This window comes from Dermacentor albipictus, chromosome 5 (genome assembly GCF_038994185.2).
Source record: "Dermacentor albipictus isolate Rhodes 1998 colony chromosome 5, USDA_Dalb.pri_finalv2, whole genome shotgun sequence".
Taxonomy (NCBI): Eukaryota; Metazoa; Arthropoda; class Arachnida; order Ixodida; family Ixodidae; genus Dermacentor; species Dermacentor albipictus.
The window spans coordinates 116,378,049-116,400,773 of NC_091825.1; the positions used below are offsets into that span (position 1 = coordinate 116,378,049).

At 46.0% G+C, this 22,725-nt stretch overlaps 2 protein-coding genes across 2 annotated transcripts in view; one reads left to right on the top strand and one right to left on the bottom strand.

Moving 5' to 3' along the window:
- Bet3 (blocked early in transport 3) overlaps positions 1-22,725 on the bottom strand; it is a 59,756-nt gene that overhangs the window by 18,300 nt on the left and 18,731 nt on the right. The window lies entirely within an intron of this gene.
- LOC135916110 (uncharacterized) lies at positions 569-5,400 on the top strand. Its single transcript, XM_065449347.1, has 3 exons — positions 569-873; positions 3,190-3,978; positions 4,745-5,400. Exons 1-3 carry the CDS (start codon positions 858-860, stop codon positions 5,263-5,265), a joined length of 1,326 nt encoding a protein of 441 aa, XP_065305419.1. The 5' UTR covers positions 569-857; the 3' UTR covers positions 5,266-5,400.

A 22,725-nucleotide genomic window follows, 5' to 3' on the forward strand; every position in this document is an offset into this window, starting at 1 on the left:
AATTCACAGAACTGTGATATAATTTCTCATTGCTGAGTTAAAGAGTTGCGAACGTGATAATATCGTTTTCTGCAAATTCGCGATTTTGCCAATTTTTAGGAAAATATTGACGACTTAAATAAAAAATTCCAAACAAGCAGACACTGGATTTTAAGTTTTTTTTTTAAATGCAACCAACCTCGTCAAGTTTGGTGCAGTAGTTGTCGAGAAAAACGAACTCTGCTTTTACATGTATTTTGATAGGAGCATCCCAGCTAAAGCTTGCTCTTAATATCGCGACCAGCAGGAACAATGCACTACACCTGCTCGCTGTAAACACATCTTCGGCAGTATTGAAACTGCGATAATGTCCGCGCCGAAGCTCTGCTGCTTTCTTCTGTCGGTATACAGGGACAGTTTTTTTACCCGTAAAGCGAGTTTTCTTTTTCTGCTTTCCAGCCAACTTCCTTTCTGTCTTGTTTTGTTTTCTGCCTCGTCAAATTTCAAGCATCCACTTCTCATAAGCCCCGCAGCTGTACAACCTGTACGCAGCGTTACTGACACTGCACCTGTAGCTGTTTGTGCGCCCGTCGCATCGTGTGTGGCGCTCTTCTCTCGTTCGTGTCAGATTGTGTCAAACAACGTGTGCAGTTTTCCTAAAATAACGCGAGCGTAGTGCTTTTTTTCAATTTCACAAGCCTATAGCGCTGCGGTATTCGGCTTCGTTTCTGTGCGTTTCGCAGTCTTATGTGATTTAGCTCAACCCGCGGGACACATGCGCCACCTCTGAAAACAGCTTAGACAACGAACGTCCCAGAAATTTCCCTGAAGTCCGCTGGTGTGCTTGGTGTGCACGAAAGGTTTCGTGGCTGAGCAACATGGCCGGACGCGACGGTAAGTGTCATATTGCATTGTAGTGTGTGTCTGTTAAGAGGTAAACGCAACTGGAAAAAGCCAGCACTTGGTCGTGATTTAGGCCCTTCATGAAGAAACTATGATAAGCTTGGAAATGAGCTACTCAAATTCGATACAAAAAAAAAGAAGGAAAACGCCATGCGAAGGGTCTATGAAAAACACGTCTTCAAGCCTCGTATAACGTGACTCCGAACTGCGCAGCTTTTAGGATCATCTGATCCACTGCATCACACTATGCTGTTAACTAGCGGGATTGCAATTCTATTTCCACCAGTAGGACAAGGTTTCCACTAACCATACTGAACGCTGCTCAATCGCTCATTGCAATTGCCTGAGGTGTTTCTTTGAGATTGCTCAGCGTTGAACGTGGTTCACCTTCAACGCTCGTTCAAGGCAATCACGTTCAAGGCGTCGCTGAAAGTCAGATCGTAATTCTGCAGGTTCACGCAAGTATGCCGCTGCTTTTTTTATTGTGATAGCAATTATATGGACACACCAGGCGCATTTCTCCCGTCAGCGTCGCTGTGAGGTTCCGTATAAGTGAAAGCGTGTGAGCGTGAGCCGGCGAACACAGTTCAACCTCGCGTGCGCGTGTCCTCTTCTGTCGCGCGCGAGGCTAAGGGGTCAGGCGAAAGAGGAAGGGCGTTCTTCTCTGGCGGCTTTTATAAAAAAATTGCCTGAGGCTTAGCTTGGTTAAGTCTAGTCAGACGCGAAGCATATTGGTGGCTAAACTTGGTAAGTAACTTGTCGCCGAGCCGCATACTGAGCACGTTGCTTGGCCAGACGTTCTTCCCGCTCTTCATCAGTCTCTGCAGCACGCCGCAACCTTCGCTTCTCATTCCAACGAGCAGCTCTGTCTCCAGGAGGCATCTCACCTCGTGAGTGTCTAGCAGAGGCAAGCGCAGCTGCTTATATACCGCCGCGAGCGACGGCGCCAGTTGGAGCCCCGTTTCTCCTCTGTCGTGACGTCACGGTGTCACGTGGTCAGCCTTGAAGGCGACGCCGCGAGTTGGAGCCCCGTTTCTCCTCTGTCGTGACGTCACGGTGTCACGTGGTATTGAAGGCGACACCGCCGCGCCTGAGGAGCTGGGTTGAGCTCTAGTAATATGCTTCGCATAAAAAAAAAACTCGAAGTCCTCCTCGTCCGCCACTCCTTACAGAGTGGAGACAACCGCGGCGTCTACTACGGCGTTGGCCTCGCGAATTGCAGACGCCGCAGTAGACGTCTTTGCTTTCGAAGTTTCGTTCGCGTTGAAGCGAGAGACGCATGATGGTCAATTCGCTTGCTGCTGTCGCAATTCCTCACTCCGAAATTTTCACAGCGAGTTTGCGTACTCATCGAGCGAGATGTGTTTATGTTTACCTGAGCGCCCGTGACACTGTGTTGGTTAACTTAGTTAAAACACGTTGGCGGGCTGGTTGGTTTGAATCCATGATATGTGTAAGCACGACTGAACAAGGACGTTGAAAGAAGCAGACACACAAAGATAGCGCTGTCGCTGTGTGTCTGTTTCCTTGTACGTCCTTGGTGAGTCACGCTATCATTGTTAATTTAGTTAATAAGCTAATGTTTACAAGTTTATACGCCCGATAAAGCTACTATTCTTACTTTGTACAGCTATCTACTAATTTGCTATCGCAGTCGGTGCTTCGTCTTTCGGGTGGAACAGCCATTTTATTTTCTCTAATGCAAACGAATCCCAACGGGCCCTTTGCTCATAATGCACTAACTTCATATAAAGGTGGAGGAGGAAAGAAAGAGAAAAGGCAAGGAGTTTCATATCAAAGTATAAAAAGCACCGATTCGACCCAGCTCTTATAGACGATTTCAAATACTAGTAATTGTGCGAACTTTGTTTTCTCGATAGTTCGTAGGAAAATGAGCTTAATTTATTAGTAATATATATAAGCAATACTGAAAATAAGTATGCGTAGGTCTTATTTTTTTATTTCTATAAGACTGGGTAGTCTTAGTTCAAAGGCACCGAATAATGCGGGTAACCACTGTCACTGGAATACAAAAAATCAGGGGGGGTGGGGGCTATTATGTAAGAGTCTACCAGTGGACTGTCCATTTCGGTCGCTACTGATCGGGTGCAGCTGTACGAGAGAGGAGGATACGAGCGGCCCTAGCCTAGCAGCAGCGGCCGAAATGGACAGTCCACAAGGTGGACTCTTACAGAATAACACCCCCCCCCCCCCACCCCCGGATACTGATGACATGATTACGATTATACAATTACATTAAACATGTGTATCACTGTTTGTAGCTAATTTACGCTTCTGTCTTCGTAGGTGTCAGCATGGTGGCTAAACCACAGCGGCCAAGTTTCTTCTGGTACACGGTGGTACCGCTCGTCCTAATCCTGAGCATGCCCGTCACACTAATGTGCGCCATCTCCTTCGTGATCACTCACAAGTCGTCTCCATCCCTCGCCCTCAAGTCAGGATTCGGGAAATTCGTTTACAGCTCATGCACAGACCAAGGCTTCGGCACGTGGGAGGCTTGGACATTCGCTGTCGCCTTCACACTGTACAGCGGACTCTCGATCCCGCTGCTCGCCGGAAAAGCATACCGCGGCCCACCGACGTCCTCGGGATTCAGGCCCGTCTACCGAAACTCGGGATTCACTTACTACGTCCTGTCCATGTTGATCGCTGGCTACTTCCTGGTCGAGAAAGACTTGCCCGGTTACCCGATCTACAAGGGCATACCGTCTTTGGTCGTGGTGCTGACCATCGAGGGTTTTCTCGTTTCGGCGCTTCTTTACGTGAAAGGATTGACGAGTCCATCTCCAGGAGAACACGGCCCCTCCGGAAGCGCCGTGTTCGACTTCTACTGGGGACTCGAGCTGTACCCTCGCGTGGGCAAGAGGTTCGACGTCAAGCTGTGGACGAACAGCCGATTCGGGATGATGCTGTGGCAGCTTCTCGTGCTGGTCAGCTGGAAGGCCCAGGTGGAGACCTCGGGCTGGAACTGGGCGATGGCGGTGACGTCTTTTCTGCAGACTGCGCATGCGGCGAAGTTCTTTTGGCGAGAGGACTCTTACATGCAGTTCGAGGACGTCGTAGTGGACAGATCAGGTGAGTGGTAATGCTAGTTTCGTGTCCAGATCTCGACGTATACAGCCGTGGCAAAGTGTAAATTCTATGTGTCTTGGCCAGAGTACCGTGATTGCCTTAATGCACAGAGTCAGCCATGCTACTGATCTGTACAGCTTACAAGCTCGTCACGGGCCTCGTAATTTAATAAACTAACACCTTTCTAACAGAGTCAACATAGTATATATGATACTTTACTGCAGATTTCGAGAAACTACAGTGTTAGCCTTATGAGCGCCTCACAACATTTATAACTGAAAGATATACTAAAGAGGTAAGCATCTGTGCGGACGTCGAGATGTTTGCCTCCTGTGTCATATTCTGTGTACGCGGGGGGGGGGGGGGCAGATATACGACCTAACTTGTCCAAAAATGGTCTAAAAAAAATAATGGAGTACACATCATGGAGGTAACATATTTTAAAGTGTTATAGCCTCCCAATGCAATAGAGATAAGATACACGTTCATTTTTAAAACACTCGTCTGGCCTCGTTCATGGTGAACCTGGAGTTTTTTTTAACCTTTTTAATGAACATGTTGACGATATTAGGTTTCAGCGTAATAATTAGCAGAGGTTTTTCATAACAACCGGGCATCTTAAAGCGTGTGTAAAGTCAAACGTGGAACATGCAGGTTGGGAAATATCTCCTCGAAAGGAAACATTTGTTTCACGAGTTTGGAATATCTAAGCTCTTTTCCACAAACGGGTTCAACTGACTCGCACGCGCTTGTCACTTCTTTTACGCAGGCTACTACTTATCTTTTGGCTTTATCGCCTTCATGGGCCCGATATACGCAATTTCGAACTTCTACATGGTGGAGCACTGCCCAGACATGAGCTTGGTCCCGGCAATTTTTATGACGGCCGTGGGACTGGTCGTGAGCCTGTTGGCGTACTTGTGCAACCGCCAGAAGCAGCTGGTCAGGGAATCTCAGGGCGATTGCTCCACCTGGCGATCTCCAGCGAGGGTAATCCGGGCAACGTACCGGGACAGCGCTGGCAAAGAAAAGACCGACGTGCTGCTGCTGTCAGGATTCTGGTCGTTTTGCCATCGACCCGACTACGTACTTGAGATCCTCACCCACGTGTCCTGGGTGCTGCCAGCGGGAGGACAAAGCCTGGTGCCGTATTTGAGCACCGTCTTTCACGCGTGCCTGTTGGCGCACACGGCGTACCGATTCGAGAAACTGTGCGCGGAGAAGTACGGCCGCCATTGGAGGGAGTACTGCTCCGTCGTCAAGTACAGAATGATACCTTACATCTACTGAAATGTCGATGCTTATGAAAATGCTCGTGTATGCTTTCAATCTACGTCTGGTTTCATGAAGGTAGTAAATGAAGCTAAGAGGGAATTTCCTTTTTCGTAGTTTGTCCATGTTATAAAATACCCACTGCTATCTGTCTTCCTTGGTATTTTTATCGTATGCAGAAGTACTGCTTTGCAGCTTGCTAATGACACTGTGTTCTATCCTCAATATTTCTTTTGTGTTGAAACTTTGACACCTTTCTGTCTGTTCTTTCGAGTTTCTTACCTTTATGTATTGTCAGCTATATATAGTGTTGTCATTCTACTTATATTACGCCCGCTGCCTTTTATCTTGAATATTTCTTTCGTGTTCTTGATTTGTCACCAGTTTCTTGTTTTCTATGTATGTTTATATGCTTGTAACTGGCAAACACTCTAGCCCCCTGGATCCCATTATTCATCTCGCTTGGCATGCGTGTATGCTCGCTTTACGCTTCAGCCCTCTCATTTTTTTAATACTTGTCATACGTGAAACTCTATTCCTTCGCCGTAAAAATGCTTCCGGTAAACTTTTACAGGTTAAATGAGCGTTATACTTCGTGTCTAGGCAAAAAAAATTAAAAACTGGAAGGAATACGCTGAAAAAAAAAAGCTCTGTATCAAGGTTGAAGAGCTCCCGTTACTTGTACATTTGCACAGCGTTGGCAACGTCCAAAAGTACGTTTTTTAAAGCACAGGTAACACAAGTATAGATTTTGACTGAGAACGGAAGTGTGAAATAAAACAGAAAGCACGGAGTTAATGAAAAGCATCAAGGCCAACCGCCATCTGGACGACTTGCGCGATCCGCTGCTTTATAGCTCTGCCTTCCACAATATGCGATATACATAAAAGAACCGATATACAACAACGAAACTTCAAGAGCAACAGAATGTAAGAGTAAATAGCAGTATAGATATAGAGGGAGCCTGTGAAGGATACAATTTACACTAATACAAGGATGTTTAGTTTTTGTAACCCTAGATAAATGAAGAATGACTCGGGAAAGCTTTTGGGCAAGTTCTGTGGGAAAAAGAAACGTTCTGTAGGAGTACCAAACGAACTATACATTGGCTTGAACGCGCAAAGAAAGTCGCTTGAGGCCGACTTAGCTCTAAGGCTCCATGCCAGCTGTAGTGTTTGCTATCATAATAAGTTACCTGTTCGGTGGCTTCACAGGGTGTTCGAAATCTCCATTCGAAATTGGTGCCTTCAGAGAGGTCTGAATCGTTGGAGATGCATCTTGCTACTTACCACTGAAAGTTACAAGGGCAACTAACGGCTAAGAGCGCACATGCGCGCTCCTTTTCACTGTCTTTCTGTCTGCAAGTACTCATTATTTAAAAAAATATTTTACGCTTATTAATTATCCTTTTAGCGCTTACATGATGACACGCAGTTTACATTCCCAGTCCAGGCATGATCTGATTTGTACGAAATAAAGGCATAACTTGCACATATCTCACATTCTGCACCACCAAACATTGTTTTCCAAGGTTGGTTCTCTTCGGTAAGACTCCGTCGCATGCCATGTGCGCAAAATGCATCAGAGTCGTGATGCGAATAATGTACCACACGAAATAAAGGCATGACTTGCATGCATTTGACAGCTCTGCAACTCCAAACATTGTTTTCCAAAGTTGGTTCTCTTCGGTAAGACTCCATCGCGTGCCATGTGCGCTAAATAAAACAGAGTCGTGATGCGAATACTGTACCACTTCCGGTCAAGCAATCTACAACTGAAACTCATCGTAGTTTATGTTCTATCATTTCATCCTGAAGGTAAGCGCGCGCGAAGTACGCAGATCGAAGACACATATTCCACGCCACGATTTCAATTTAGCGTGGCGCATACCATTTGCGTAAGGCCTTCTGCGAATGATGAATGACATTTCAATGTCAATGACATGACATTCAATGACATGACAATGACATGATGGTTCAGGTGAACTCTTCAGTTGAGGGCTGCCATGCCCGAAATTATGTTTGGTATATGACCTTAGGTAGACAAGAGAACATGCTAAGACGAATGTATTGGCTTTTATCAGACTAAATAAAACAATAAAAAAGACAACTGCTAGACAGGAGCTGGGGCGGAGGGTTTGGCGCCGCGCCAGCTATTTCAAAAAGGGGGAATAATTTCCTGCGCTGCCTGCGCAATATGTCAAGTTGAGTGCTCGTGTCGTCAAGGCACACGGTGAAGATTTCCGCTACAACCTACAATACCATCATTAAACAACGATGCTTTACACCGGCGCTACGAAGCCGAGCATTGCAGGATTGCAAAATGCGAGCCGATCGCGTGTGCTAAATAACCGCGTTCAAAATGCCACATGAGAGCCAGGATGTCATTACCGTCGCACAAGAACAGCCTGTTTGGTTCCGGGCGAATAAAGAAAAAATCACAGGCACTACACGTCATTTCTCGAAACGGAGATCGCGAACCATCAACGTTTAGATTATAGAAGCCTCAATCTTCCTTTTTCTGAGTCTTTCTTTTTCTCGTGTTTTTTTTTTGAATCAGCGCGAAGAAATAGCGCGTGCTGTTTAACCCATCACCCGATTACCAGCAAGTAATGGTTTTCCAGCAAATTGTCGTATAGTTGCTCTTTTCCTGCTTCTGCAACTGCAGTCACGTGCTGTCCTCACCCGTCAGACGGAGCTGGGGTCTCTCCAACATGTGCTGCACGTGCAGCACGACCCAGGCTTCGAATTGCGGGATGCTTTAATCCACGGAGCAGCATCGACGGTTCCTTGCGCGCATCAAATGCGATTTTAGTATTCTTGAAACCTACATGTGGCGCTTAACGAGACTACATGATTAGCTTTAGTGGGAGCGTGCACATGTACGCTGGTGTATGTACCGGTGTACTGTCTATTTGTATTTTTTTTATTGTCTATTTTGCGTGAGGCCAAGCTAGCCATCGGGGACCTGGAAGACCAACGACAACTCGTCGCCAGGGCCAAGAGGGCAGTCGAAGCCAGAAGGTTCCTGGACTAAGGAGCCTTCCCACCTTAGAGTGATACCTGGCCTCACTCAGGACACTGTTTCGTATAATAAACTTCTCTCTCTCTCTCTCTCTCTCTCTCTCTCTCTCTTTTGACTGCGTGTATCTTATTTCTCGCGCCTTCATACCTAGCAGGGACTTGTATTTCGTAATTAGCAGAGAGAAAGCTCTTATTGACGCTAACTGACACGGCGCGGGGCAGTGCCTTTTTCGTGCGCTACCCGCGAAGTAAAAAAAAAAAACCAATCTATTTCAAAAACTACCGCGACAACAGCTGAAGTGAAAAGGCACCCCGATGCGCGGCAGTTACACGCACGCAAACACAGTGGTCATGGCTATAGCGGGACAGTGACATCGGCTAAAATGCGCACGTATACAGTTGAGAAGTGTAGCAGCTCCTACATTAAATGTCAAGGTGCTACTTTAGATTTATCTTGAGCACTAGTAGGTATATATACGAGCGCGTGCATCGAGACAAGGTTCTTGCGAAGTTGTCGCTCAAGAACCGATCTCCCGCACAACGGTCCATTGACGACTCGAGACCGGCCTGATGGCCTTGGGGTTTGTCGGCGTCACATGGCAGGATTTCTGGACTTATATACACCATTTTTCATGTGTACATGGAGATGACAATGATGATTATGATGATTTAATTATTGGAATACCCTTTGAAACGGGGCGGCGACAAATGAGAACCTAGCCTGCTTGAGAGAGAGAGAGAGGAATTTATTATGACTGAAAAGCTGATAGGTCGGCTTGAACCAATGTTCTGACCTGCTACTCGGCGTTGGGGGAAGGGGAAATGGTGTAGACAGAAAGGATAAAGACGACGTTGATTATGAAGCCTGCTTGAGTTAGTAAGGTATGCTATACGTGCTTATTATTCTAGCATTTTTTATACATCGCCTTAATATTTTTTCTCTCCCTCAAGACATTTATATCTCCCTTGTGTAGCTTCATATGCCTGAAACGGATCCGGTCGTATCAATCTCTTCCCCTGCTTTTTTTTCCCACCAATACAATAAATGTATCTTGTTTATCCCAACTGCTGACCAGTTAATGCTTCTACTACTTTAAATCCAAGCGCTTCTGGAAGGTGGGCGTTACCTACGGGTCTCAATGGGTGAACTCCTTCGCATTCCATTCGGATGAGCTGCGTGGGCTCCGTAATTTAGCTGCAGCGGACACAGGCCTCATTTCGTTGCGAATATTTGTTCCGCTATGTTCTTGTACCTAGGCAACGAGCTCGAGCCTGAAAGAGCAAGGCACTTCCCTTTGTGCCATAATACAGATTTTCTCTTCTAATTTCTTTCTTCCCATTCTCGTATACATCTCCGTGGTTTTTTCTGGTAATCATCCTTTGCATCCACTTTACAGTCTCCGTTTCTCTCACATTACTTTTGATGACCCCTAGTTTTCTAATTACCCTTTCAATTACGCCGAACGTGGTTGCCAACTTCCTTTACCTCTTCGTTCATTCGGTGTCCACGCATTTCAGGTACAGATACTTGTTCACTTTAGCTGCCCCTTTCTTGCCAATGGTCACGAGTTGTTTTTTTTTTTCAAGACTAATTTTGTGTTTCATTTCAAAAGAGGCCCAACCCATACCACCCTGAACTGCCTCATTTGTGGTTTTACCGTGGGCTCCCAAAGCCAAGTGGCCTACCCGCCTTTCCTTAACTCCCAACCCCGACAAAATATCCGATTTTATGCACAGAATGGCATTTGCGAACGTTAGAGCTTGTACCATCGCTGCTTCATCACTCAATATTCCACGGACCACATCATATTTATTTTAGCCCCATAGTGTTCTGTGTTTAATTATTATGGAATTCAGCTTTCCCTTTATTTTCGGATTATCTTGATGGGTGCTTGAGCAACTCTTTCCTTAGTTTATGTATACGCCCAGCTATATATATTGCTTTATTGTAGGCATGACTTGGTGTTGAATGGATACTACGTTATTACTCGTCTCTTTGTTAACGATTGTCATTCCCGACTGCGTTGCCACACATATTCGTAAGTCTCTGTAAAGCTCTTGCATTGTCAGCTTGCAGCATTATGTCGCCCACATAATTGAGTCCAGGGACCTTATGTTGCACCCTTTGCCTATTACGAACGTAAGATAAATCAAACCATAATTCACCATTTTCCAGTCGTCTTTCTATGCCCTTAACACATAGCGAGATCAACAATGTAGGCAGAGATCATCCTTGCTTCAGACCTCAGTGAATTTATGGGAGCAATCATAAATGTTCTTGTCTTTATTGACGCATATGATATTTTTAAGTTCGCAAAACACGTTTCAGCCAATCTGATACTACGCTGTTAAGTGCTTTCCAAAGTGACATGATGGTAATGATGACCTCAGGAACTGCGGTACATGTATCCAATGAAGAGCTCGACCAAGAATCAGGCGTAATCAGGAAAGAAAATTCCAAAACTTCAAATTGAAATTAAATATGCTAAACCTTTAAGAAAGTTCGCGATATGCGAAGAGTAATAACCAGCAATGTTGTCTCAACTTGTGGTGTCTTTTTAAGCATTACTGGCTACCTTAAATCTCTTACGTTTTTGGACCTTATCAGGCCTTGAGCATCGTAAACTTGTGTTCGCCACAAACATTCTTCGCAATTGAACAATCGCAGTTCTAAACGCATTATTGTTTCATACTTCTACTAGGGGCAAATGGACTTCAATGCGTAAATATAGTTTGCAGTGAACTACAGTTTGCAGAGCTGCAAGGCGTATTGATTGATACAAAACATTGACGTTGCTCTTTTTTTTTCAGTCGCAGTTAATTTCAGGCTTTGGTTACACCGTGCAAGGATACAGTGTCACGACCTAAGAGTCGTACGACATCGTGATACAAAGGATATCACACGGACGCATACAAAACTGGGACAGCGGGAATGAAAACATGCCACGTTCCTGATGATTACACTTCTAAGTAACACTGCAGACTTCGTCATAAATATGCCAGACCAAAGCCTCGGTAATGTGGCCAGACACGCGGCACTCTGTTACTACGTGTCATGTTAAGCAATACAAAAGGGTGCTACTAACCCTATATAAAAAAAAAACACTGGTTCCCATCTGCATAAAACACTAGACAAAGGCATCAATTGACAGTAACTCCATTTCGCACGCGTGGTAATTGCTTCAGAGATGTTAACGAGTTGGAAAAGTCTAACTAATAATGAAGCCTTTCAGCCGAGTGTTAACGTTTTCTACTGCAACCTAACGTCACCAAGTTCTTTTTCTCTCTCTCTTGTTAGAACAGTGTTATTTTGTTTTCTATGCTGCGAATTGAGTCCACGTTTGTTTCATGTTTGCAAGTAATGCAATAAGATTATTTTTGTAACCCATGTGCCGAATAGCTTCGTGGGAATTGCAGCATCTATAAATAAATAAATAATCATTAACAGTGCCCGAACAAAAGGAAGCCTCAGTCTGGAACCAAAGTTTAAACATGGAGACTTCCCGAAGCGTTGTCGAAGAAGACTGATGCTTTCCCTAGTTCGGCCACTGCTGGTCATTCCAGCTGTCCATCTTCCCACGAGCCCTTTATCTTGTTCGGATACGTGAATATACGCACACTCGATCATATGTCAAGATGCACACAAGACTGTTTTGAAAAATAACCCAAAACCGACCACTCGTAGGTTATAAAAAACTGGCCTTCGCTCATCCGTCGCTCTCATAGAAGTTACTAATGTATAACTAAGGCACAGTGAGTTCTTTTTAAATGTGAAAAATCTCAAGAAGTTCAGACGCAACCGCTCCTCGGCATTCGCTAAAAATGTGCGCTTTTCTTTTTAAGCAACGAATTGCGTTCACGCGCTACAGTGCGTGCATTTGCGCACGCGTCATCTTACTGACAGGTAGTTCACGCCATTTTGCCGTATAATTTATTCCACTCCTACACAGATGTATGTACGAGTATTAACGGGCTAGCGCTGGCTGGCCGCATCCAAATATGCGAGTATCGAGTCGAAAACGGCAGCGCAAACAGCTCAACACGGGCGGACCAGTCTGGCGAGCAGATTGCCCATGCACTTGAGTTTTCCCTCGGAAATCACATCATATAATCACGTCCCTTTGCTATATTCCTATGGTTCACCAGAATGTTGTTCTGGTGAACTCGTCTATACGTTCGCCGATGCAATCGTATACGTCAAGATACGTCAAGAGGCGATTTCAAGAGACGATTCCGTCAGCGATGCTTACTTGCCCATACTCATCACGCCGGCGACAGCGGTAGTTGTTATAGTGCACGCCCATCGTCTAGAGAATTTGCACTGCGTGAAGCTAATGTTTAAAAGAGACAGCTTACCATCGCACGTCATGGTCGGTCACTTCCGACAAGTATAGCACGGACTGTTGTAACCAAAGCCACTTCAGTGCCGGAAGCGTCAAAGGATAGTGCGCGTTAGTTCTGTTTGAACATACGCAGCCGTGTGCTCACGACATGCTCTGGGTCGCACACCACCGACATCGTCGTATAGAAAAAACAAAAATGCGCCAATTGTCAAGGCTCTCACGATACATCTTCGAGGAATTGCCCACATGTGAAAAAGGAGATGAGAGACTTGAGGCAACATGGCCAGGGATGGTTCGTCGCACATGGAGGCTGCCGCTAAGGTGTGGTTCGGCGGCGTTCACCACGAGCGAGATCTAGGAAATCCCCTGCGATTGCTAAGGATGCACCGCGTCCACTGACAGTTCGCACACTTCCACAGACAACTAGCAATAGTAGCAGCGAGGATCCTAAGCAGAAAGTCTCTAAGGCCATTCTCTCACGCGAGGAGTGGCCACTATTGCAAAGGATAAGCCAGCCAGCGGAGCAGCAGCATGTAGCGCGCTCGCCGAATCATGCTTAACCTTCAGACAGCAGCCTATGTCTTGAAAAGGACCATGGCTGCTTCTCTGCACTCGTTCGTTAGAGAAGTCAAAGAAGCGTCTCTCTTCCAGTGCAATGCTCGAGGCCATAAATCCCGCGTTTCGGACTTTTGTTTCTTAGTTTTTAAGAACAAAGTTCCAATCATCGCCATTTTTTAGCCGAACTTGAGAGCGCCATCCGCCTGTCAGGTTATGAAGCTTCTTTTGTTTTCCGCCTGTAGCGACCGCAGCAAAGTCATCGTTTATACCAGATGGGATTTCACTTACGTTTTATCCCAGTAACACCTGATGACGGCTATAAATACATATGCCTGTCTATAAAATGAAAGAACGTCTCACTCACGCTCGTATAGGTGCCTACATTTTACCTTCGAGCAGATTTAACAACGAAAGAATAAGTGCAGTTCTAGCAGCGAAACCTGGACCATGAATTTTTACCGACGGTGTGCATCATCCGCAATGGGGAAGCTTAAAGATTAATTTCAGACGAAGACGTGTACTATTCTTCGATTCGGACCATGAACTCTGCTGGATAAATGATGGTAGTGCCATGTTTCGGCGGGGATTGAAGTACCGCGGTTGCTTGGACTTAACTTTTCCTTCATGATGCCTGAATGCCAGTGCGAAGGGGTTTGGTAGGGATCACGGTTCAACATGTGTTAAATTCGAAGGAATGGGCCAGTCACAGTCTAGCACAGTTCTTCAACGCATCGACTGGCCGAAACACACGTGGCTCATGGAAAAGATGTATAAAAATCTCAACACTGTCTACTTGCAACCATCGATCAGCTAACTAACGACGCTGCTCAAAGAGCCCCGAGCGTTTTAGACCTACTCCTAAATTTTCTGAATTCGAAGCGGCATGGCAGCGGCTCCGGCACCGTAGTGCAGAACGACGGTCCATCAACGACTTAAGGGAGGCGAGACGCCCACAAAAGAAGATCCAGCGTCAAATCAAGTTGCTGCACTCTCTAAGATACAAGTCTTTCGGCGAGTCTCTTGACCCCCATAAACCACTGTCACAAATATGAGGAACGGTGTGCGGTCTTCGAACATGGACGCAACAGCGTCACCCTTTCAAATGACTTGCTCTCTGCCAAGGCCGCCGAGGTATCGACGTAGCGGAGGCCTTCTGTTCGAAGGTTGCTGGTCAACCGTCCTCTTTCACCGCACGTGACCCCCGCGAAGCTCCAATCTCGCTTGCTCTCTGAAACAAAAATTGTTGGACCCTGGCCACATCCGTCGATGGGGCAGAGAGCTAGTCGGGCACTATGCTGCCGTTTTTGAAAAACGCCGGTCTCAGTGACCGATTGTAACATCGCCGTGTGTCCTGTTGTGTGCTCGCGGTGCTATATCGCTCTATCCCTCTTTGTCTCAATATATTCCCCTGTTTCCTTTACCGTGCTGGGTAGCAAACCAGACGGTCACCTGGTTGACCTCTCTGCCTTTACTTTCTTTGTTTTCTGTCTCGCTTTCTCTCTCGTTGTGTGATCTACGTGCCGTCGGATGGCATTATCATTTTGAAAGTCCACGGAATCCCAAGATTGTATTACAGATCTAGCCGTCTGAAAAAAAACACCAACTCGTTTCTGCAATGGCGCTACTTACGCTACATACGTGCTTACGTACGATCGAATGATACATGCATCAGCCATCCAGCAGTCGTTGCGCACTTTGATGAAGCTGAGAAGCGTCACGCGAGATTGATGTTTCAGCTTGTGAGCGCCTAATTTTAAAGCCAGAGTAACAATTTGGTTTTCCTTTTTTGCGAAGCATGTTTCACGAATGTAGCCTCGCATATAAAACAGTCAACGCACCGATCACATCCACTAAGCTCGAGTTATTTTAATTCATTCCCGCGGCTTACTTATTTCGTCTTTCCCATAAAAGGTATTGCCTATAGTGAAACACTGGCGCGTTTACATTTCGCTGATTTCAGTATATAGGTGACTGGAAATGTACTCGGCATGAGAAAGGCAGGCTGTTTCCTTTCTTTTTTTTTTGTTGATGTTGCTCTCGTGCAAGCGACACAAAGGCACAAGGTGATCGCGATTGCTAAAATACTATTAGCAGCTGCACAATCGCGACCCGTGAAACAGACTTTGCGAGCTGGAGACTGCGACTTTGGCCTTAATATAGCACCACATGAATCAGGATTTCCGGCGAGCACAGAGGCTTATACGTCGCACGAAAGGTTGCACGATCTTTATCACGCGTCCTTGTTTGCCAGGGCCATGCGCAGCTCGCTTACAACGTTGCGCACCCAACTGCAGCAGCATGTACATTGCGCGCGCTGCTAAAACAATTTTGTAAGTTTATGACGTGTGGTTCTGGTGGTGTAATTTGTTTTACGAAGCTACTGCGTTTAATTACACGAACATCGACTTACGTACTTAGACGCGTGTACAACTTCCCACGGAATATCTGTGCGGACTTGAAGTATACCATCGAGTCTGCATTCTCTGCGAAATGCCAAATCTTTAAACGCACGAGATACATACAATTGACAGAGGTTATACACTGCAATATCGGGGCCAACGGGAACAACCATACCTGCTCGTGGTAAACACATGTTCCGCAGTATTGAAACTACAATAATATCCGTGCCGAAGGTCTGCTGCCTTAGTCAGTCTCGCCATGGGACAGCTGTCTGACACGTAAAGGCATCTTTTTTTGTGGATTTCCACATTCCACCACAACTTTCTTCGTTTCCTACTCCATAGAGTTGTAAGCATTCATTTGTCCCCCGCCTACGCAGCTGTACAACCGCCGCACGTAACGTATATCCGAACGCGCACCTGTTGCAGTTTTGCGTCAGCTAATGTCCAACGGCCCAGAGTGGTAAGTCACAATGTTTGCACCGTTCGCAAAATGGCTCAAGGGCAACGTTTTTAATTTCCCCAGGAGTGCTGCGCTGTTCAGCTTCGTCGTGCGGTGTTCAGCTTCGTCTCGTCTTGTGTTTCACAGTCTTATGATTTGGTTAAACTCACACGATATATGTGCCACCTTCGAAAACAGCCAGAACAACGAGCGTCCCAGAAATCTGCCTGAACGGCGGCTCGTGTGCTTGGTGTGCTAGAAATTTTCCGGAGCTGAGCGACATGGCCGGACCCGACGGTAAGTGCCATTGCCACTGTTATAATGCAAGAGTGAAGCGCTAAATGCAGCTGAAAAATCCAGTACTTGGTCGCAATTTAGGCCCTTCGTGAGTAAACTGTGATGAGCTATAGAAAAGATTTACTCAAACTTGATAAAAAGTAGAAAAAAAAGAACGCCAGAAAGCCTTTTGTTTAGCATGCAAATGAATATGACGGCACCGTTTTATTTATTTATTTTTGTCCCTTGACGATGCCAAACGTACAAAACTCGAGCACTGTTTCTGGAGAATTTCACGCACAAACCTGCTCCTTATATGTTTCACATCGTCTGCTTCCCCATAGGATTCTCATTCTATAAATTTTGGGCGTCTCTACCCAGGCCCTCCCACCATCTTTTATTGCTCTCAATATCACTACCCTGAGGTGAGTCTCACCTCCGCGTCACGGCGACAGGTTTTGTTGCTCGTTGCGCTGGACCTTCCTTGTGGTTGCAGAGCAGGATATCCCCCCTGAACTTCGCTATTCTGGTTCTACTTTTCGTTTTCTGCGATGTTGACGCTGTGCCCCGGTAGGCTTGTTTTTAGCTCACTTCGCGCCAATAGGACAATAGTCAATAGCCAATAGTCAATAGGACAGTTCTCGAGGCAGTGGCACTTCAGGAGTGGATCGTACAATCACGAAGTCACTGAACGATGTTTTTCCACACTCAAGTTACGAGGGTATACAGCTGAAGGTTCTGTTCATGAACAAATTCACACCTCATTATGTTGGGGAAGTCTAAATGTCGAAGATGGTTTGCAGTTCCTTGGAGGTACTTTCTGGAGATAGAGAGAGATAGGATAAAAGAAAAGGAAGAAAAGCATACCAAATAGACCCCAATGCCGGTTTCTTACCCTGCACTGTAGAAGATATAGACGCCCATAAAAGGTAAAGGCAAAGAGCGTGGAAAACCATTAAGGCGAGCACAGCACAGCACTGAACTGCGTACACGTAACACAAGTCAGCTGTTATTAGGAAGCGCACCATCACCTATTCGTGCAATCGACGATACCTTTATGATACCCATCTCGTGTACACGAAAATTGTTAGCTTGTGAAACAGTGCTCCGGTCGGCGGATGCCGACACTGCACTCAGCATATCGGGTACAGGCATAGAGCCGATGTAGTCCGCTGGCTGTTTAAAAACACGCGGGTAATGTCCATGAATTACCGCAGTAGGGCTACAAATTGCCAATTTGCAACTGGCACTCGTTAGCAGTAATGTGTGTAAAAGCAGGGGCAGCACGCTGTGACCCCTCGGCAGCCGATGCATATCGAAGCACGTCAACAGCAAGTTTGAGTGTCGAAAGCGTACGACCGAAATTATTCTGGACTCATTAGCCCATCGCTGTTAAGGAGCGAACGAAAGTGTTTGCGAAAACTAAACCTTCAGTCTTCCCAACATGACTCTGTACTGCACTTCACCTAAAATCATCCGATGAACTGCATCAGGCTATAGTGCGACCTAGCAGGATTACAATTCAATTTTAACGCGATTGCATTATGGGCCCCGCGTCGCAGAAAATCCGGCGTCGGCGTCGTTGTCCGTATGAGAAAAATCATCCCGAACCACGCATCCCGATCCACGCTGGCCCTCCGCATGGCGCAGAGGCGTTACTGAACTAATTGAATTTCTCAAAGTAAGATACGCCAGAAGATTCGTAAAGTACGACTTGCACATCCCCTCCAGACATGATACCGCCGAATTGTAATTTGAATATACGAGATAACATAATTCTGTTACGCGGAAACTCAAACACAAACCTATTTTCCAGCTGCCATTTGAAGCTCGCCCTTCGTGCATTGCGTTCACCGCACGCACGTTTTTAGGAAAACATTACGGTTACACAAGCTGCAGCTGCTGTGAAACGTGAGAATCAATTTGAATGCTATCGCGTTCCACTCTTAAAGGCGAAGTTTCAGCGTCCTCCAAATTTTCTGCAACGTCGTCAGCGGAACTAGGTTTTCACTAACCGCACTGAACGCTGGTCAATCCCTGTTTGCAGCTGCTTGAGGCGTTTCCTCGAGATTGTTCAGCGTTAAAGGTGGTTTGAAGGGGGACTAGTCACAATAAGGACATCGCTGAAAATCGAATCGTATTTCTGCATGTTCGGACAAGTCTGCCGCTGCCTGTTTTTTTCAAACGCAAACGAAGTAAGCTATACCAGAGGTTCACCTAATTATCCCAATGGGTCCGTTGATATAATACAATTTCATATCAAAGCATCGAAGGAACCATTTCGCCCCGACTCTTCTCTGGAGAAGACGATTTTAAGTACCAGTAATTGTGCAAAACTTGGTTTCTGGACGGTTGGTAGGCAATTTAGTTTCAATCAATCAATTTTATTTCGTCTATTTCACAAACAGACGAAGTAGCGGCGAATAAGAGCTGCCCTTCGGCAGCTTGACAAGCCCCGCTGACCCCACTACAAGGGTTCAAAGCAGCACAGGCATAATTATACATTACATCAAAACAAACAAACAAACAAAAATGACATCAAAATAAAGACGTAACTATAAAATGAATAGCGCAAGGACGTGGGCAGGAAGCAACGAAAGACAGGGCGCTAAATTCCATTTTAATCACTACAGCCCTACTTCCCAATGGGTCTGTCGTGTCCGTAGGCAAAACTCGGGAGGGACGCGTCGCGTGCACCGCTGGGTTCCTTGCAGCACCAGCAGATGGCGCTCGTCTCTGCGCATGCGCGACAGCGGCGTCGCCGGCCGTGCTCGGGAAAGAAAAGAAATGAACCAGAAAGCTCGCCTTCCCGTATAGCTTTCGCCGCAAGCGTCTCCCGTGAAGATTACGGTTGCGTAAGTTGCAGTTGCCGGGAAGCGAAAAATGTAGCATACGAAGCAGGGAGTGACGTAACTACACTTTCGCATGTAAAAGAAGAACCCGCCTAGCAAATGATTTGTGTTGCGACAGTGCTATGGGACGGCCGCGTATATATATACGAGGCACAGCGAAAGTGTGGTTTAAGTGCATTTCTCTTTTACCCACTCTTCGTAGGCGCATAAAGTACTGGCGCAAGCCAAGTCGCGGGCCGTTGAAACGTTTTAGGCTAATAAACAGGTAAAGTGCACGTCAATGTCGCCACCTGAATAACTTCAAGCTACATCGCAACGCGTAATCTTTCCAATTGTCGTTAACAGTTTCACTGTCCAACCACCTTCACAGCGTGAATTGGAGGCCCTTTTATGTTTTTACACATATTCTTTACAGCGGCGCTGTTAGCCTCTCGTCGGTCGGCCTTTTTCGTGTCCGCGTCCGTGGGCAAAAATGTGGGTCAATCTCGGTGGTTGTGTAACACCGGGCCGACTGTCGGAGGAGGTGTAGCCGGCGTACATTCTTTGGTATGGCGCATACAACATGCAGAACAGCATTCGTTTCATCAAAGAGCAAGCACAAAACAAGAAAAAAGGACACAGCACAAGAAAGACACGCTACGTCACAAAACAAGCATCCGACCCACATAACTGATGATGGCGCGCTCCTGCTAACAATAGCGCTATCCGCATACGCTTCCCGGTTAAAATTACTGCTGCGCAAGCTGCCTCGGCGACGGCAGCTTGCGACGTGGAGAGCGACGTGTCTATCAATTGGTATACAGAAGAACCGGCCTAGCAACTGACTTCATTGTTACATATCCGCTATCGGTAGGAAGCGCATGGTTAGGACTCCCGAGGAGCAGCGTGAATAAGAGGAGCGGCAAAGGGAAGAAGAAACGGCATTACGACCGGCAGCGGCGTGCTGTCAAAATTACCGTTACTCCCGTTACTGCCATTAGTCTAAATTACCATTACTACCATTACTATAAAGCAATAAAGCATTGCATACTTCCGTCAGCAGTTCTAGTGGTGGCGTTCAATAGCTTCGCCGGACATCCGCTTTCGCAGGGCAGGAATGGCGAGTCATTTCTTTTTCGTTTATTTTTACGATTCCACCGGATGGGCGTGATGCGAGGATATAGAGGTGCGGTCGCCGCTACACTCAATGCATGTATTATTGCGATGAGGTTGCTGTGACTGTTTTACAACGTTGAATTGTCTGTTTGATCACAGCGTATATAAAGGCATATATCGAAGAGTCACTGGAGGCAAATGTTCTGCATCTCTCACATTTGATTAAGAACAGAAATAACGAGACAGCTTGATACACGCTTCAGGTTTCGCGGCATCACATCTGTTCTGTTTACGAACGATTCGCGTTATGCGGGAAATAAAAATAGTCCCGGTTGATCAGGTGCAATTCGTTATGATTATTTTTTTTTCTTCAGTTAGAGCTCTATCTTTGTTTTTTTTCTTCCCACGCCCTTGCGCTATTCAATACATTTTGCCCCAGTATACCAACGGGACTAAATTGCTACGGTTGTGAACGTAATTAGAGATCATATCGTTAAAGTAAAGAGACGGCAAATATAACCACAACGGCCAAATTATCCACGCTGCTAAATTATGCGCTCGCGTATACAACTTTGAAGTGCAATTTGCTTGAAGCAGAAGAAAAATAGATATTAATGCAGTCATAGTGCTTGAGAAGACATGGCAACGTATAGCGTAAGCGTTGTATTCCCTAGTTTAAACGCACGGTTGGCATCAATCATATGCCGTCTTTCTTTTCCATGTTTTTTTGTTTTTGTTTCTTCTAAACAAGAAATCGCTGTCAAATACTCCAAGTTTCCTCTAATTTTAAATTTAAATCGTACACTTAATCTATAGCGGCACCGCAGGCGGATTCTAATATTACGAGCACTGATAAATAGATCAGCAGTTGGTGTCCCAAAAGGGGTAGTTTAATTAGCAACCGTTCTTACATTATACGTATTTTTGCAGGTTAGAAGACGTCGTGGTACCACAGCTGACTAGTACACGTACAGTAGGTTAAGTGAGAGTAAAATAAAGAATTACAGATAAGCAATTTCCACTGTTTGGAGAGAAGGTGTTTCGGGCGACCAACTATTTCTGTTATGCGAGCGTTCTTTTCGATTAGAATATTTACATGGCAATCCCAGGATATAGTTGCAGAAAACACCACGCCTGGGCACTTAAAAGGATCAACAAGTTCAATGGTGCGGCCGTTTGAAATTATACCTACTCGTAGAAGGATTTCTTCATTCTTTGGTCTAAAATAATCGCCTTTGTATTGTTCTAATTAGTTTCCATACCATTATATAACTACCTCGCTGCTACCTTTTGTACTGAGCCATTACAGATGTCTATAAGGTTATGTATGTTCATACAAGTCTGCCGCTGCTTTTTGTTTTCTAATGCAAACGAATCCAAACGGGTCCGTTGCTCATAATACACTAATTTCATATCAAAGAGGAGGAGGAATGAAAGAGAAAAGGCAGGGAGTTTCATGTCAAAGCATAGAAAGCACCGATTCGCCCCAACTCTTGTTTGAAATAGAGGATTTCAAATACCAGTAGCTGTGTAGACTTTGGTCTCTCAATAGTTCGTGGGTAATGGAGTTTGTACTTGCAATTCATTAATAAAATCTATAGGCAGTAATGAAAACGAGTACACATATGTCTTAATGGGCTGTCTCAGCTCAGAAAAAAGAAATTATTTGCATCTGACTGCATCAAAACATTGCTTGGCGCTCTTTGGCCATGACTAGCCCTTGCGCCATAAAACACCGCATATCATCATCAGCAGCAGCAGCTCAGAAGCACCGAATGATGCTGGTAATACCGGTCGTTCGAATACAAAAAGCAGGCTACTTATGACGGCATGGTTACGACTATGCAAAATACATTAAACATGTATGTCACTGTTCGTTGCTAATTTACGCGTCTTCGTAGGTGTCAGCATGGTGGCTAAACCACAGCGGCCAAGTTTCTTCTGGTACACGGTGGTACCGCTCGTCCTGATCCTGAGCATGCCCGTCACACTAATGTGCGCCATCTCCTTCGTGATCACTCACAAGTCGTCGCCATCCCTCGCCCTCAAGGCAGGATTCGGGCAATTTTTTTACAGCGCATGCACAGACCAAGGCTTCGGCACGAGGGAGGCTTGGACATTCGCGGTCGCCTTCACACTGTACAGCGGACTCTCGATCCCGCTGCTCGAAGGAAAAGCATACCGCGGCCCACCGACGCCTTCGGGATTCAGGCCCGTCTACCGAAACTCGGGATTCACTTACTAGGTCCTGTCTATGTTGATCGCCAGCTACTTCCTGGTCGAGAAAGACTTGCCGGGGTACCCGATCTACCGGGCCATACCGTCTTTGGTCGTGGTGCTGACCATAGAGGGTTTCATCGTTTCGGTGCTTCTTTACGTGAAAGGATTGACGAGTCCATCTCCAGGAGAACACGGTCCCTCCGGAAGCGCCGTGTTCGACTTCTACTGGGGACTCGAGCTGTACCCTCGCGTGGGCAAGAGGTTCGACGT